This window comes from Cavia porcellus, unplaced genomic scaffold (genome assembly GCF_034190915.1).
Source record: "Cavia porcellus strain 051 isolate PalLab524CR breed Dunkin Hartley unplaced genomic scaffold, mCavPor4.1 scaffold_1, whole genome shotgun sequence".
In the NCBI taxonomy this organism is placed as follows: Eukaryota; Metazoa; Chordata; class Mammalia; order Rodentia; family Caviidae; genus Cavia; species Cavia porcellus.
Window position 1 is genome coordinate 192,578,002 of NW_026947484.1, and position 16,598 is coordinate 192,594,599.

At 49.6% G+C, this 16,598-nt stretch overlaps 3 protein-coding genes and 1 long non-coding RNA gene across 6 annotated transcripts in view; 2 read left to right on the forward strand and 2 right to left on the reverse strand.

The window, feature by feature from the left end:
* The first annotated feature begins 64 nt into the window (after positions 1–64).
* On the forward strand, positions 65–10,778 carry Gba2 (glucosylceramidase beta 2). Its single transcript, XM_005004089.4, has 17 exons — positions 65–860; positions 4,330–4,421; positions 4,605–4,720; positions 6,224–6,442; positions 6,723–6,962; positions 7,155–7,257; positions 7,390–7,543; positions 7,633–7,758; positions 7,941–8,113; positions 8,298–8,402; positions 8,603–8,710; positions 8,817–8,968; positions 9,084–9,190; positions 9,338–9,480; positions 9,563–9,678; positions 9,780–9,971; positions 10,229–10,778. Exons 1-17 carry the CDS (start codon positions 526–528, stop codon positions 10,448–10,450), a joined length of 2,703 nt encoding a protein of 900 aa, XP_005004146.2. The 5' UTR covers positions 65–525; the 3' UTR covers positions 10,451–10,778.
* LOC134470635 (uncharacterized) lies at positions 6,626–8,665 on the reverse strand. Its single transcript, XR_010039637.1, has 2 exons — positions 8,584–8,665; positions 6,626–6,869 (listed from the first exon to the last, which is right to left on the reverse strand). It is a non-coding gene; the product is annotated as an uncharacterized LOC134470635 (long non-coding RNA).
* Positions 9,691–15,675, reverse strand: Creb3 (cAMP responsive element binding protein 3). 2 transcript variants are annotated; one of them, XM_063225652.1, is made up of 11 exons: positions 15,475–15,675; positions 15,162–15,299; positions 14,708–14,852; positions 14,569–14,636; positions 14,365–14,454; positions 12,353–12,459; positions 12,171–12,239; positions 11,511–11,595; positions 11,330–11,414; positions 11,175–11,245; positions 9,691–9,864 (listed from the first exon to the last, which is right to left on the reverse strand). In XM_063225652.1, exons 1-11 carry the CDS (start codon positions 15,601–15,603, stop codon positions 9,829–9,831), a joined length of 1,023 nt encoding a protein of 340 aa, XP_063081722.1. In that variant the 5' UTR covers positions 15,604–15,675; the 3' UTR covers positions 9,691–9,828. The 2 variants fall into 2 exon arrangements, with proteins under 2 accessions (XP_063081722.1, XP_003470908.2); XM_003470860.5 differs by lacking the exon at positions 9,691–9,864 and having other exon boundaries at positions 10,643–11,245.
* Positions 15,669–16,598, forward strand: part of Tln1 (talin 1) — a 34,467-nt gene continuing 33,537 nt past the window's right edge. For both annotated transcript variants that reach the window (XM_013153306.3, XM_003470859.5), the window contains exon 1: positions 15,669–16,002. The gene's annotated coding sequence lies outside the window, so the exon portion shown is untranslated. The remainder of the gene's footprint in view (positions 16,003–16,598) is intronic.

Below are 16,598 nucleotides of genomic sequence, written 5' to 3' on the forward strand. Positions count from 1 at the left end.
GGGCTGGGGGGTCCCGGCACCTTCCCAGGGGCTGGCATCTGGGCGCGGGCGCTGCCCGGGACCCCGGCGGGCGAGACCTGGCGCCCAGCCCTGGGGGACTTGGAGCCACGGCCCGGGGGCGGGGCCGAGGCCGCCGCAGGCTCCTGGGCCGGTCCCGGGGCGGGGCCTTCAGGGTTGGCCCCGCGGCTCCTCCCCTGTCCGCTGGTCCTGTCTACCTTTGGCCGGGCGAGCTCATAACCACGGCCCAATGACGACGAGGCCCAACCTTTCCCGCCCAGGACCTAGAAACACGACCGAAGGGGAGCACAGGGCGGCTTTATTGCTATCTCCGCTGTCACTGCAGCAACAGCTCCCCGGCTCAACTAAGACCCCACCTCATCTAAGCTTTGCCCAGCCTCTGGCCCTCCTGGACCGCACCTAACTACAACCGGCGCCCGGATCTGGACTTGGCTAGCGAGATACTTTATATCAGAAGGCTCAAGACCAGAGGCCATTGAAGTCGTGGAGACCCGGGATCTAGAAAACATGGGAACCGACGTCCCAGCGTCGGAGCAGATCGGCTCTGCCAAAGGGCATCCACAGGTTTATTGCCCTGAAGATACTGGAGGCACCGCGGCTGTGCAGGTTACGGACCGCGAGATCTCTGTGGACAGTCAATCCCAAAATGAGCCAGGCTGTTGCAATCCGGAAGGCTGTGGACAGCTGATGGATTCTTATGAGGGTAAAGCTAAGGGGTACCAGGTGCCTCCCTTTGGTTGGCGCATCTGTTTGGCTCACGAGTTTGCAGAGAAGAGGAAACCCTTTCAAGCTAACAATATCTCGTTGAGCAACCTGGTGAAGCATTTGGGCATGGGTATCCGGTGAGTAGAACCCATTGCTTTAGAAGGCTCTGGGCTTCACTTTGTTCAGTTCGAAGACTTCCAGAAGTGGGAAAAGCAAGTAGTCCCAGTCAAGGAGTTCCTATTTCTAGCATGTTTTAGGCCTGTGGTTTTGAAGGATGAGGCCAAGTCATATCGCATTTACTTCCAGGATGCTGTCTTTTCATAGTCAAAAAGTAGAAACATTTAGTTCTCCAGTTAACCTTTCTCTTTTAGGTCCCTTATGTAGTTTCTTCTCCGAAGACTTCCCTTTGGGACTTACTATACGTTTTGGCAAGGTATGCAAAAATAGTCCCCCTGTTGTGGTACTGACAGTATTTTATTTGAGGGGGGGCATTCTCAACTCTTATTTGTCTGAGCAGCTTCAGCAGTCTCTGTACCTTTTTTTAAGCATATAGCAATTACTCATCCCTATCTCTCTTCAAGCGTTAGCTCCAGAGAGTAGATGAGAGCCTGCCTATTGTCAACTCCTGAGGTGAGGAGAGGTTCACTCTGTGCCGAGAGAGACAGCTCTGATACAAAAAACCAAAGATGGGGGGCTGGGGATTTAGCTCAGCGGCATAAGCGCCTGCCTTGCAAGCAGGCAGTCGTGAGTTCGATTCCTGGTACTGATAAAAACGAAAAAGACCAAAAAAAAAAAAAAAAGCAAAGATGGAGCTGAGCTTGGTGATACACACCTGTAGTCCTAGCTACTAAGGAAAGCTGTAGCAGGAGGCTCTTTTGAGCCTAGGTTAGAGCCAGCCTGGACATCATAATGAGAATCTTCCTCAAAAAAAAATAGGTGGTCTGGGATTTAGCTCAGTGGTAGAAGTGCTGGAGCTATATCACCAGTACACCACAGATCACTTGTGATCAGGTAGGCACTGCTGTAGATGTCCCCAGAGCTCTTGATAAGTTTCCCATAGCTTGCTGTGACCCCTAAAGATCACAAATGCCCCCCCCCCCGAATGGGGATTTCCATACCCATCCTGGCTATGGAAATCATCTGGAACCCCTCTAAGTTCAAAGACTAGGGATGAGGAGCCATACCTATTAACAGGAACAGGTGGATATGAGTGAGGACAGAAGCATCTCCCTCAAGTCATCCTGAGTCAGTCCCCACAGTAAACACAGTTGAGAAGGGAAACAAGGGTTGGGAAACTCAGGCTTGACAACTTCTATGGTAAGGGACCCTTCACTTCTCCAGTCAGTGTTGAGAGGGTATGATGGAAAGAATTTACCTAATCTGTCACAGGAAGTGGGAAGAGCCTGGTGCTGCCTGGATGTCTGGCCCCTTTGCTATTGGCTGAGGATGGCCTGTACCAAAGAAGAATCATCCTTCAGGCTGCTTCTGAATTGACAATCTAATTTTGACCCCAAAGACCTGTGGGTTCAAATGGGATCTTGGATATTGAAGACAGTGGGGTGTGTGTGGTAGGGATAGTGAGGTCAGGCATAGGTAGGCATCAGAGCCTTTTACTCCCGCAATATAAGTTGTGTTACAGACCCCTGAAGCTGTTGCTTAGCACCCCCCACCCTGGCTTCCCATACCAGTAAAGGGTGGGGATCATTAACACAGACCTTGGCGATACAGTTAGATCCTTCTTTGAGAGAGCAGGGGTAAGACAAAAATTGGGAATGGTAATTCTTGAGTTGGGGTTGAAATTATGGAGAAGCCTATAGGTCAGGCATGGCCAGCTGCTAATTAGTGGCTTAGTGGGTGAGAAAGTACTTAAGAGAGAGCAGAACTGAAGGGACTCTGAACAGGAGCTCCAGAAAGATAGTTCTCTGGACCTAGGCTTGGTAAGTGCTTGGTTTTGATTGTTCTTTTACCAGAGTCCATTCATTGAATAAGTTTTTACTGAGTGCTTTTCTGTCTTCTATGTATTTCTTATCCCTGGCTCCCCTGTACCCTCCTTTCCTTCACCAGTCCTGTGTGGCCTCTTGTTTCAAAGTCCAGTTTCCTTTAAACTGTTAGAGAGATTGTTGCTCCCCAACAGTCTCACCCTTTGCCCTACTCTGCCCCAAGCCCCACCTCTCTCCCACCCTCATCCACTCCAGAAAGTACTGTCTGCCTTCTTTAATCACATTATCCCTCCAGTTGCTCCATCCTACCATTGCTGTGTTCCATTATTTGTACACTCATTCCATTGTAAATTAAGCAAATATTTATGTACTGCAGACAATGTTCTGTCCTATGCTGAGAGTAACATTTCAAAGCATCTGTTACTCTTTCCCCCAAGGAATTTAAAATTTGGTCAGAGGCATTTGTGAAATGTTGAAATAACAAGGTATTGTCTGATTAAGGATTGAAATAGTACTAATCATGCCTGTTACAGGTATCCCACTTTATGGCTTTCTTATCAATTATGTCATCAGATGTTTCTGCCATTCCATGATACTTAGGACAGGAAGTATCCTAGGAAGTTACAGCTGGTTTCTTCACTTTGTAAATGAGGAAACTGAGGCTGAAGGGCTGACCTAATTACTAATTAGAAGGGGTGTGACTGAGCATTGGGTATACAATGGGTAGAGCCTGGCATGGTGGCATATGCCTGTAATCCCAGCCCTTGGGAGGAGGCTGAGGCAAGAGGATCACTGCAAATTTGAGGCCAGCCTCGTCCACATAATCAATTCAAGACTTCATAGTTTTTTGAGACATAGACATAGATGTCTCAAAAATCCAATAAATAAATAAATAAAATAATTGGGTCAAGAAGACAATAGAAGTGGGAAAGAGTCCACCAGAAAAGAGCGAGCTTAGTGAGACTGCATCCTGGATGAGATTAGGAAACAGATTAGAGCAGGTTGTGGCAGATGCCCTTGCCTTAGAAACAGAATCATTTTACTTACTGGAAATAGTCTCCTGCCTGTGGAATACAAGGCAGGCACAGGACCAAGAAAACTTTAGGTTTTTTTTCTTTTAGGCTTGAGAGGGCTATTATGAAAAAGCAAAGTCTGAAAGCTTACAGACTTAAAAGAGGAAATGGCCTGAAGCGTAAACACGGGTTCACTTCAGGTAAAATTTTAGGTAAAATGTTTTTTTTTTTCCTTCTACCTGGTGTATTCTCCAGATTTTAACCTTTCATAGCCAGGGAGAAAATTAATTATTTTTAAAAGAATGTTATCTCAGCAGCCTATGCCTGTTCAAGAGATGGGATGTGGACAGTGGACAATGTAGGCCAGGGAAGGGTACCTGACCCTTTCAGCACCTTGGACAAAAAACTCTGAGGTTTGAACTAAAGTAGTGGTTAGCTGGGAAAGGGAAGAGCATACAGCTCTTTCTGAGAAGAATAAAGAAACAAAGGCACTGAGAGGAGTAGAAAAACTGTAGTCAAGAGGAGAGACTTCAACCCTAGGTGATGGCCCGGGGACATTCAGTGGGAAGTCACAGCTGGCTGTCAAGAGAGAGGCTGACTGCAGCCTGTGGGGAATCACCTACCCACCTCCTTGTACTCACATTGTTTCTCAGGTACTTGAAATGGTGGTACCAGAAGACCAAGGTGGAAAAGAAGAAACCTTTCATTGATATGATCAACTGCGTGCCCCTGAGACAGATCTATGGTGAGCCTCACTCCAGCTCTGCCGTGCTTAGAGTCCAATGTCCAGTCTGCCCCACAGTTTATGAGCATTGCACTGCTCTGTCCCTTCCTTTTTAGAGGAACCAATCTGTACAGTCTAGAGAGTGAGAAATGGGCTTGCCTTGCTCTCCCCATATCCCACTAATTATCCTAATTCTGTCTCCAGGTTGTCCATTGGGTGGCATTGGTGGAGGTACCATTACCCGTGGATGGAGGGGCCAGTTCTGTCGTTGGCAGCTTAACCCAGGAATGTACCAGCACCAGACAGTCATTGCGGACCAGGTCAGATCCAGGAGGCAGACAGCCCCAGACGAAAAAGGGCTTCTGCACCAGTATGGGGTTTGGCATTTAGACTTACCTGTGCTTCAAGCCAGTAAGTGCTTTCAGGATGTCCTATGTGTGCCTAGCCTTGTGCTAGGGTATGCTGTAGGGACACAGTGCACAGAGAATGCAGTCCTTGAAAGCATAAACTGCCCTGGCATTTTTCTAGTAAATGCCTCCTACCTACTTCATCCTTCCAACTCTGCTAGCTGTGCCAGTATTTGGCACATAGTATAGAAAATTACCAGGTGACTTAACATGGCTGAAAGAACATGTGGTAGGACCAGAAGGAAAAATAAACCCTAATGTGTAGTCATGGGGGGAAAAAAAAGGTATACTGCCATTACTTCTCTCCTGGACTTGCGGACTTTCAAAGGTTAGCTCTTGGACTGTAGATCACATTACTAGAGGTCTCCATGGCCCAGGGACAGAGCCTCTCCTCTCCCAGGCTTAGACCTCTAGCTGTCTTCCCTTTGGGGGAGCTTCATATTTTCCCCTTCTGCTCCTACATATCTGGGGCTTAAGTTGCCAGAAGTAAGTGGCCTGTCTTCATGTTTCTCTAGGGAGCTCCCTATCCTGTCAGGAATGCCTCCTGCGTTCAGTGCATCTTCACAGAAATGGCTGGAAGATGTTAAGTCCCATTGGTGATAGTGTCCTTTCAAATTCAGGTTTTCAGACCCTACCCAGTACTCTCAGATCCCCTTGCCCTTAGGCATCCCAAGGGAAATGCTTTCTGGAAGCATGGATGGTGCAGTCCATTAACTGTTGCGTGTTTAATGTGTCTAGGCACTACGCTAAGCTTTTTGCACATTTAATATTAAAAACAGCCCTACTGCCAGGGGTTTAGCTCAGAGACACAAGCACCTGCCGGGGAAGTGCGAAGTTATGAGTTTGATCCCTGGTACCGAGAAAGAAAAAAGAAAAAAAACCTTACTAAGTCAGTCCTGTTATCATGTTCATTGCAGATGAGGAAATTAAGATCCAGAGAGGGTTAGTAATATACCCAAGGCTATGATTGGTTAAAAATTGAGATTCTGAACCAGTTCTCTGTAGCAAAGAATCTATGGCCTTGACTATTACACATTATTCCAACCATAAAACTTACATTACAGACAGTAAAACATCAGGCATAGTTTGAATCAAGGAGAGAGCTATTAATCTTTCAAACTTTCCAGGAGTTGCCAAGTTGTTGTGTTTTACGAGTGATTTTTTTTTTTTTTTTTTTTTTTGTACCAGGGGCTGAACTTAGGACTTTATATATGCTAGGCAAGTGCTCCACATCAGGGAAAGGCAGCAGGACTTGGTGATTACTTGCTAAGCCTGGAAGAAAGCCTTAGGATGACCTGTGGCTGGTAATGTAGTGGTGACAGTCACAGGCCTGGAAGGGAAGCTGCTTTGAGAGGGAAACTAATGTGTAGTGCCTGGTAGTCACTTTGTTCCAGCCTGTTTGCTCTCTTGATCAAGTTCACAGTGTGCTTGCGTCGGGAGGGACGCACTGTGTACCAGCAAGTTCTGTCCGTGGAGCGTCCAAGTGTACTGCGCAGCTGGAACTGGGGCCTGTGTGGCTACTTTGCTTTCTACCACGCCCTCTATCCCCGCGCCTGGACTGTCTATCAGCTCCCTGGCCAGAATATCACCCTCACTTGTCGGCAGATCACACCCATCTTGCCCCATGACTACCAGGTGAGGTTGCCCTTTATTTCCTGCATTGTCCTGCATATAAAGGAATTGTGGGAGGGGTTGGAGCCATGAACACTACACTGGCTTCCCAGGATCTCTGCCTGGTCCATTCTAGTCTTCTATGTCCTCTGGTAGGCAGTTTGCTGGGGAATGTGGGAAGATGCAAGTAGAAGACAATATACAGGAGAGTATTTGAAACAGGTTCTTCATACCCAGGACTAAGTCTGGGAGATAACGAGAGAGGATATATTGAAATAATCTGAGTCCCCTCTTTTGCCCCCAGGACAGCAGCCTGCCCGTAGGAGTCTTCGTGTGGGATGTAGAAAATGAGGGGGATGAAGCTGTGGACGTATCCATCATGTTCTCCATGCGGAATGGCCTGGGAGGTGAAGACGATGCCCCAGGCGGTTTGTGGAATGAGCCCTTCTGTCTGCAGCGGGATGGGGAAACTGTTCAGGGGCTGCTGCTGCACCATCCAACCCTTCCAAATCCCTATACCATGGCAGTGGCTGCGCGACTCACGGTAAGGAAGGAACCCAGCCTGTACCTTAGCACTTGAGCCCCTTCCCTGACCCCAAAAATCCACCTCCATTCTGTCACCCCTAAGTCCCACTCTCATCACAGTCCTGTGGAGGCAAGGTGTGTAAGAGCTGGAGAGTGAGTTGGAATCAGAACTTGTGGAGCTTGCCTTACAGAGTCTCTGGCCCCTTAACAGGAAGGCACCATGGTAACCCACATCACAGCCTTTGATCCCGACAGCACTGGGCAGCAGGTGTGGCAGGACCTACTTCAGGATGGACAGCTGGACTCCCCCGCTGGTGATGGGGGGTCTGACTGGGAGGTGTTGGGGGTGGGAGACCTGATATTGAATAGGCCTTGTTCTCATGGTATGGATCCGTAGCTCTAGGTTTGAAGAGTGTGGCTGTGCTAATTCCTCTTATAATTCTCAGGCCGAAGCAACCCCTCAGAGAAAGGAGCGGGCATCGCTGGGGCTGTGTGTGTTTCAGGAAAGCTGCCACCTCGAGGCCGGTGCTGCCTGGAGTTTTCACTGGCTTGGGACATGCCCAGAATCATGTTTGGAGCTAAGGGTCAAGTCCACTACAGGTGAGGGGACCAAGAAATACAGGGATCCAAAACACTGGAACTCCAACCTGAACACTGGGTCCTTATCCCTTCCCTTTCTTTCCACCCAGGAGGTACACAAGGTTCTTTGGCTCAGATGGCGATGCAGCTCCCGCCCTTAGCCACTATGCATTGTGCCGATATGCAGACTGGGAAGATAGAATCTCAGCATGGCAGAGCCCGGTATTAGATGACAGGTACCAGTGGGGCCTTCCCTTACGTCTCTCCTAGGCACTCACACTCCAAATGTACTGTGATTGCGTACCACCAAAGTCAGTAGGGCTGTGCTGGGATTCACTTAGTACTCCCTCACCACAGACCTCCACAATCCTTTCTATCCTGTGAAGTTCACATTCATTCATTCCTTCCAACTTCCAAGATCCTTACCTGCCTGGTACAAATCTGCGCTATTCAATGAACTATACTTCCTGGCGGATGGAGGCACAGTGTGGCTTGAAGTTCCTGAAGACTCCTTACCTGAGGAGCTGCTAGGGAGCATGGGCCAGCTCCGCCCCATCCTTCTGGAATATGGTCGATTTGGCTATCTTGAGGGTAAGGGCTACCGGTGGGTTAGGGCATAGCAGGGCATACCCTTCAGGTCAGTTAATGCCCTGGGATGAAGAGGTGTTGAACAAGTAGATGACAGTGCCCTGCCTTCAACTTTAAAGGACAAGCAAGGGAGGGCACTAGGAGAAGCAGGAATTCGGGCAACAGTGTGTCTTCTTCATTCCTTTAGGCCAAGAGTATCGCATGTACAACACATATGATGTCCACTTTTATGCTTCCTTTGCCCTCATTATGCTCTGGCCCAAAATTGAGCTCAGCCTGCAGTATGACATGGGTGAGAGAAACCGTTGTGTTGCTTCTTCCCTGTTGGCTCTCCATGCTCAACCTTTGTGGTCTCTCAGATTGTCTCCTTCCCCTCAAGCCTGTACCTGCATGCTGCTTGCTGGCTTCTCTCTGGGACACACCGAGCCCTGTGCCTCACCCCAGCCTGCCCATTCCTTGCCTCTCCTACCCACCTTTGTGTCTCTTCCCCAGCTCTTGCAACTCTCAGTGAGGACCTGACACGGCGGCGGTACCTGATGAGTGGGGTAATGGGACCTGTGAAAAGGAGGAACGTCATTCCCCATGATATTGGGGATCCAGGTAACAGTCCTTCCTTCCACCCCATGGTCAGCTTCCCTCCTTCAACTTTTGCACCCGCTACCCTATCTACCAACGCAAATGAACTGGGACCCCTTACCTCCCACAGACGATGAGCCATGGCTCCGGGTCAATGCATATTTGATCCACGATACTGCTGACTGGAAGGACCTGAACCTGAAGTTTGTGCTGCAGGTTTATCGAGATTATCACTTGACAGGCGACCAAGGTTTCCTGAAGGACATGTGGCCTGTGTGTCTAGTAAGGGATGCATGAATAGTGCCAGTGTGCCAGGGGAATAACTGGTGTGTAAGGAGAGCTCCCCTGGCTATTCTTTCCTTGGTACCTACATCTCTGGAATCTCCATTGTCTCTAGGCTGTGATGGAATCTGAACTGCGGTTTGATAAGGATCACGACGGACTCATTGAAAACAGTGGCTATGCAGACCAAACCTATGATGGATGGGTCACCACAGGCCCCAGGTTGGGGGGCAGGGGTTTTCAGGAGGCCTGCAGTGGAGATCTGGGTATCATAGGATGGTAGTTTCAAAAGGAATGACCCATTATCTGTTAGATTACATGGGAGTGACTAAAGCTGCCAGTCTGACCCCCAAACCCATCCCTCATCAGTGCTTACTGTGGAGGACTGTGGCTGGCGGCTGTGGCTGTGATGGTCCAGATGGCTGTTCTTTGTGGGGCACAGGATGTCCAAGATAAGTTTTCCTCCATCCTCAGCCGGGGCCAGGAAGCCTATGAGAGACTGCTATGGAATGGTGAGCTGGGGGAGCCTGAGGAATCTTAAGGCAGTTGTAGCAACACCGGCAGGAGCCTTACTGTGCCCTTCCTGTACTCTAGGCCGCTATTACAATTATGATAGCAGCTCTCAGCCTCAGTCTCGAAGTGTCATGTCTGACCAGTGTGCTGGACAGTGGTTCTTGAAGGCCTGTGGCCTAGGAGAAGGAGACACTGAGGTGAGAGACTAGGAAAAGGAGCCAGAGAGAAAGGTGGGTTTTCCCGAGATAGGAAGCAAGTGTACGAGACCACATCCCTGCCTCTGCCCTTGCCCCTCCAGGTATTTCCTACCACACATGTGCTCCGTGCTCTCCAGACTATCTTCGAGCTCAACGTCCAGTCCTTTGCAGGAGGGGCCATGGGGGCTGTGAATGGAATGCAGCCCCATGGTGTTCCTGATAGATCCAGTGTGCAGTCTGACGAAGTCTGGGTGGGTGTGGTCTATGGGCTGGCGGCTACCATGATCCAAGAGGTAATGTACTGCCTTCTCCATCTCTTCCCCCGTCTGCACTGTGGCCCAGGAACTGCCTCAGCCACTTCTACTGCCGTAACTCTGAGCTGTCTTACTCATCTCTGAAGCCTCCCCTTTTTCCCTGTACACATTCCACCTCCTGCCTTCAGGTGTCTGGCTGGCTCAGGTTTATCCCTGAGGACAGAGACCCTGCTGTCTTCACCTGCCCAGCTGAAGTGATGCAAAGTTCTATGTATGACTTCCCTCTCTTCCTACAGGGCCTGATTTGGGAGGGCTTCCGGACAGCGGAAGGCTGCTATCGTACTGTGTGGGAGCGCCTTGGCCTGGCTTTCCAAACCCCAGAGGCATATTGCCAGCAGCAGGTGTTCCGTTCGCTGGCCTACATGCGACCACTGAGCATCTGGGCCATGCAGCTGGCCCTGCAACAGCAGCAGCATAAAAAAGGCTCCAGGATGGTAGTTGAGCAGGGCACAGACTAACCACAGGGCCTATATGTGGACCAAAGCAAGCCTAAGCCCAGAGCGAGCCCTCCAAACCATGGAAGCCTACCCTCCAGCTTGGTCTTTGCTCCTTACCCCAACTCCTGCAGCCTGAGCCACCAGGACAATCATGCTCCCTCCCTTCCCCCACCCAACTGTGCCAGTAAAGAAGGGCTGAGGGGGAAGCAAGCATCAAAATCACTTATTTATTTCCTTCCCTACCCCTTCCCTCACTGTATGAAATGCAGGGGGAGGTCAGTTGATTTCCTCGTATCCATTTATGGGACAGTAGACACACATGGGTACAAATAAAAGATCCACAAAGCCAGTATGTTTGTGATTGAGCCCTGAGGCATCCTAACAGCATGGGAATGAAGGCCAACCTTCTCTCAGTCCTCAGTCTCTCAGACAGCTTAAGGGGGCACTTAAGCTGTAACTGAGATACCCTATAGCCTCATGTCTAACCTGAGTATCTTCCCTGCAAGACGACAGACGGAGGGCTGTGGTTAGGGAGCCATTTCTCCTTTCTTGTGAGATTGGCCTGCAGGTGAAGCATGAGACCTGAGCAGAGGGCCTCTGACCAGAGGTCAAGGAGTGGCCACTGCTGGGGAGGCTCAGCTTGAGAAGGCCAAGGCATGTCATACAACAGGTAGGAACAGTTGCCAGGGGGCTGCAGCACATAGTCTGAACTGTCCTGCCACTGATTCATGCTGTCCTTTGGTACCTCTGACTGTACAGGCAGCTCTCGCTGGGGAGGGTCCTCACTGGGGAGGGAACGAAGCTGGCGGGACAGCACTGAGGAGACAAGCAATTGTCAGGAGACAGTGCAGCCCAGGCCTCTCCCCCGCCCAGGCCCTTGGGTGTCCCTAAGCCTCTTACCAACATCCTCAGCTGGCAGGCTGCCCCTCATGTCAGAGGAGTACATGGCAGGTACAAAGAGGAGGCAGAAAGACAATAGAAGGACCTAGAATACAAGAGAAAAGGAGATGAAGGGCTCCAGATTGTACCTCTGCTGGTCCCACCACTTGAGAAAAGGCTGTTTTCTCATCAGGAGTCTCACCAGGACACAGGTGCTGCTGCTGCTGGTTTTGTTAGATATTTCAATTACCATGGCCTGGAGTTTCCTCAGCTGATCTAGAAGGGACCTAGAGTAAGGGGACACTAGTGAGTACCCCCTGGGTCAGCACCCTGAGCCTCGGTGAGACCCTGTTTTGGCCACATCCTCCATCTGTGCCCTGCATCCTTCCCTCCCTCTTATTTTCGCAAATGACACTATTCCTGTGGACAGAATGCCTGAAGTCCCTAATTAAAACAAACCCTGCCTTGTCTTAACTCCTTCACAAATACCTTCAGTAGCTTTCCAGTGCCGTCAGCTGTACACATCATCTTCACCAAGCACTGTCTTCTCTGCCTGCTGGCCCAGCTTGCCTGCTAAAGTTAGGTTCCAACAAGCCCCAACTGTGTCCGTGGTGCAAAGTGCTTTCCCCACCTGTGCAATCCCCACAATCCTTCCTGCTCTGAAATACTGCCTGTCGCATGAGTTCTTGCTTCCCTTTGCTCTTTCTGGGTACTTAACAACTTAAAAATTTAACTGTGGGCTTTGAGAGTCACATACTCAGTAAAGTCCAAGCACCTGCCCCACTAGAAGTCAAGTGTAGGGCTGGGCAAAGACTGAGAAAACATTAAATGGGGAAGAAGGGTGATTTGGTAGGTTGCTTACAGATTCTCTTCCTCCAGAAGCTGTACTTTGTTCTGCAGCTCCAGGTTCTCAGCTGTATATTTCAAAATCCTGGGAATAACAGATATGGACTATATCCTTCCTCCAAAAATTCAACACTTAAAAAAACCCCTAAAATTAAACAGTAATACCTTCAACTAGTTTGCTTCCTCTCCCTTTCATACCTGCTCTCCAGACCCCCCACATACACCTTCTTCTTCCTTCGGCTCTCTTGAGCGGACCTCTTGTTTCGAATCTTCCTCCGCACTCGTTTGAGAACTTGTTCCTCCATCTGTGAGAAGCCAGAGAAAGTGGTATCAGGAATACTGGATTAAGGAGTTGGAGGGTGGCTAAATTCAATATTCCCAATGCAGGAATAATTTTTATAGCTTCCCTTACCAGTAGGCATTCAGCTTTTGCTTGACAAACCAGTCCATTTTCAACAATTTCATTAATAGTAATAAAAACTCCTTTATCATGAACCAACATCTATTTCATAGCCACTGGACTTAGCTAGACTTTCTGGAGCCATATAGAACACACCCTGTGTAGCTCTTTTAAAATAACTTTTTTTTTTTTTTAACATTTCCTTAGAATTTTTGTCTTTAGTTAGTTTTTTGGGACAGGGTTTTCACTATGTAGTTCAGACTGGCCTTGAAATCACTGTGTAGCCCAATCTGGCCTTGAACATGCAGTGTTCCTGGCTCAGCACCCTCCATGCTGGGATTACAGGCATGCTCCACCATGCCTGGCCTTCAGAATTTACAAAGTTTTGCTTTGTTTGAAACAGGGTCTGGCTATGTAGATCTACAAGCCTGGCCTTGAACTCACTATACCCCAGGCTGGCCTCAACTCACAGCAGTCCTGCCTCTGCCAAGTGTTGGGATTATAGGCATGTACCACCATGCCTGGCCAGCCTTCAGAATTTAAAAAGGAGGGCTGCCTGGCAAGCGTGAGGTTGTGAGTTCAATTCCCAGTACAAAAGAAAAGGAAAAAATTCTGGACAACTTAGCTTCTATCCTTAGGATGGATTACATCCTTTATGTGTGTCAAAGATGTGCTTTGGCCAGTGGAACAGTGAGCAACACCTCTAACAGGAGCAGAAGCTCTACTGAGTAGAGCTAAATCCCACTCACTTTACTAGTCACATCGTATTGCTGGCTCAACTTGTACTTTTTTTTTTTTTAAACTGTACTACAAGCTTGAGACCAGGGCATTGCACATGCTAGCAAACACTCTACCGCTAAGCCAACCCCCTCCTTTTTGTTTTTTATAGTACTGCAGACTGAAGCAAGGGCCTTCACACTGAGCTACCTTCCCACCACCTTTCATTTTTTATTTTGAGATGAGTGTCAGTAAGTTGCCTGTGCTGGTCTTACACTTACGATCCTGCTACCTTACCCTCTCTGAATGCTGGAATTCAAGGCATATACCACCACCAGAAAGTGGTTCATCTTGTATTTTTAAGAAATTAAAAATTTCCCCGAACATTCTGTAGTTTCATCATAGTACAATACTGTGCCTGTGAAGTTGTGATTCATTATAGGAAACTTAAAACTGAATTTTATATTTATTCATGTTACTATACTCTGATCCACCCTTGTTGAACTCTGAAACACTTACCATTGAACCAGCGGTGGATTACCATGAAGTCAATGAAATCTTTAAGTACCAAGGCCCTTTGCCTGCACAGTCCTTTCCAAAGCCCTTTACCAGTATTGCATAGCTAAGTTTGAACAATCTTTTTCTGAAAAGAACACCAGAGGCTGGGTGTGGTGGCACATGCCTGTAATCCTAGCACTCAGGAGGCCGAGGTAAAAGGACTGCCATGAGTTCAATGCCAGTTTGGACTGAGTTCAAAGCCTGCCTGAGCTGTATTACGAGACCATCTCTCAGGAAAAAAAAAAAAGTATATAAACCCCACAAAATCAGGACCTGTTACAGTTTCCTACTAGCAATAGATTTGCTAAGATTCTTACCTCAGTCTTTTTTTTTTAAGGTTTTTTTTGTCTTTTTCATTTTTATCGGTACCAGGGATCAAACACAACCGCCTGCTTGCAAGGCAGGTGCTTATGCCGCTGAGCTAAATCCCCAGTCCCTTTACCTCAGTCTTTTAAAATACTGATATAAAGTGAAAATGTGCCTACTTGGGACACAGTTTCCCTACAGCTTGTGCTCCACCAGTGAAAAGTCTGACCTTAGTAAGAGGAAGTGTTCCAGACAGAGCAAGCCCCTCCTTCTCCAATAGCCTCTCCTCCTCCTCCGTCAGCAGCAACTTGGCAGTCTCCTGGGGTTAACAGTAAGCGGCAGCAGAGTTGCAGGGGATGTCAGAAAGGAATGGGGGATTCCTGCCACACCCAAGCAATGCTGAAATAATCCGCCTGAAAATCGAGTCAAGTACCTGCTCTGCCGGCTCCTCCAAATGACTTGGAGTCATGTGGGTTTTCACCATTCCACAGCTCCCACTACCTGCAAAAGGGAAAGTAGGACTAGCGAGGCCCATAGGCGCGCCTCCTCCCCATACTTCACTAATTTCATACCCAAATCTAAGGAGCCATGTTCCTGTGAGAGAGAGTAGGTGTGATCGTGGTGGACAGGACAGATTTTAGAGGAGTCGACAGAATTCAGTGATGACGGGGGACTCAGCAGAGAGCTCAGCAAATCCACCTCCCAGTCGCTCAGTTCCTGCACAAAGTTCCAACAAATTAAAAAGGTTTGACTCTAGGAGCTGGGGGTTTAGCTCAGCGGCATAAGCGCCTGCCTTGAAAGCAGGCAGTCGTGAGTTCGATACCCGGTACCGATAAAAAGGGGGGGGGGGGCTGGGGATTTAGCTCAGTGGCATAAGTGCCTGCCTGGCAACTGGCAAGTGTGAGGTCGTGAGTTCAATCCCCAGACCAAAAAAAAAAAAAAAAAAAAAAAAAAAATGGCTTGACTCTTCTCCACCCTCCCGGACCCTGGGACTTCCCTAGCTTTGCCACTCTGACCGTTACCCACCTGGGAGGGAGGCAGCTCCCAATCCAGCTGAGCCTCCTGGGCCTCACAGGACGCACCCCCCAAATGTCCGCTTTCCTCTAGCAGGAAACCCAACAGGTCCTGGTCACCAGGGTCCAAAGCCAGCTCCATTTGGGACATCTAAGAAAAGGATGGGTAGAAACACACGCGTTCGCTTTTCTACGCGGCTCAAGCTCCATACCCCAAACACGACTCCCGGTCTAACAGCTGGCTCCCGTGCCCACCTGGCTGGACCCCCTCTCTTGCGGACAGCCTGAAGGCTAGCCGTCACTCTCAAACCAGAGCTGTCTCTCACCTCAATTGCCCAGCACCTCCAACACAACGGAAGTGACGCACCCGTCCCACAGCATTCTGGGACTTGGAGTTCCCCCGACTTGGAAGTGGCCTGCTGGCCGCGCCACGTCCCAGGGGCTATGCAAATCATGGGGGCGTCCGGATGCCTCCTCACAACCTGAGGGCGGGGATTCTGCGGATCCGGCTCCGCCTTCGCCCCGAGCTAGAAAAAAGGAAGAAATATAGTTTAAAAGGGAACTCGGGCGCAGTTCGGGCGTTTTCTCCGGATTGCGCCGCGCCCTTGCTTCCTGCCGGGGAGGAGCTGCATGTCTTCGGCGGGCTCTTGAGCATCGAGAGCCGGGGCCAGAGCAGCTTCCTGCAGTCCCCGCGACCATAGAGCGCGGGCCCAGGACGCGGCCCGCGGGTGGGGGACCTTCCCGGGACGGAAGTGGGCGAGTGTCGAAGACAGGGCGAGGCCGGAGCCCGAGAGCCAGCGGGGAAGGAGCTGGTTAGAGGGCCGGCGGGCGGGGCGCAGAGCCCGGCAACGCAGGTAGGCCGGACCGGGGCGAGCTGGAGCTTCTGGGTGGGGCCGTGGGGCCAGGCCGGTGGAGGCGGGAGGCGGGCGGAGCCCCGATTCTTCTGCTTGTCCGGTCTCGAGCTCTGTTACAGAGGTCAGCGTCCAGTCTGTCTCAGCTTGGCCTCTGAGTTAAGTAGGACGACTTGCGGGAGGCAGCCCCTTCCGGGGAGCAGTCCTCCACCTGGGATAGATTTTGGGGCGGATGAGAAGTGGAGTGGCAGTGAGGCGCAGGGCGGGGATGGGTTTTGGTGTTAGCTGATAGAGGATAAGTGGGTAGAAAAGCTTTGGATGACTTTGAAGATGAAGTCAGAGGTCACTTTAGAAGTTTAGAACCTGCTGGCTGAAACTGAAGTTATTCGTGTTAGTCAGGTCCATTTGGTTAGGTGAGGTTTAGGTTAAGGTCACTATTTTGTTTTCTGGAATGGCCAGCAAAAGACAGATTTTAGGGTCAGGTTATGGGTTAACAACACAATTAGAAGTCCATTTTAGGGATTAAAGGCCGTTGTCACGCTCAGTATTAACCAAAACCTGGGAAAATGCTTTAGGAATCAAGTTTAAAATAATGGACT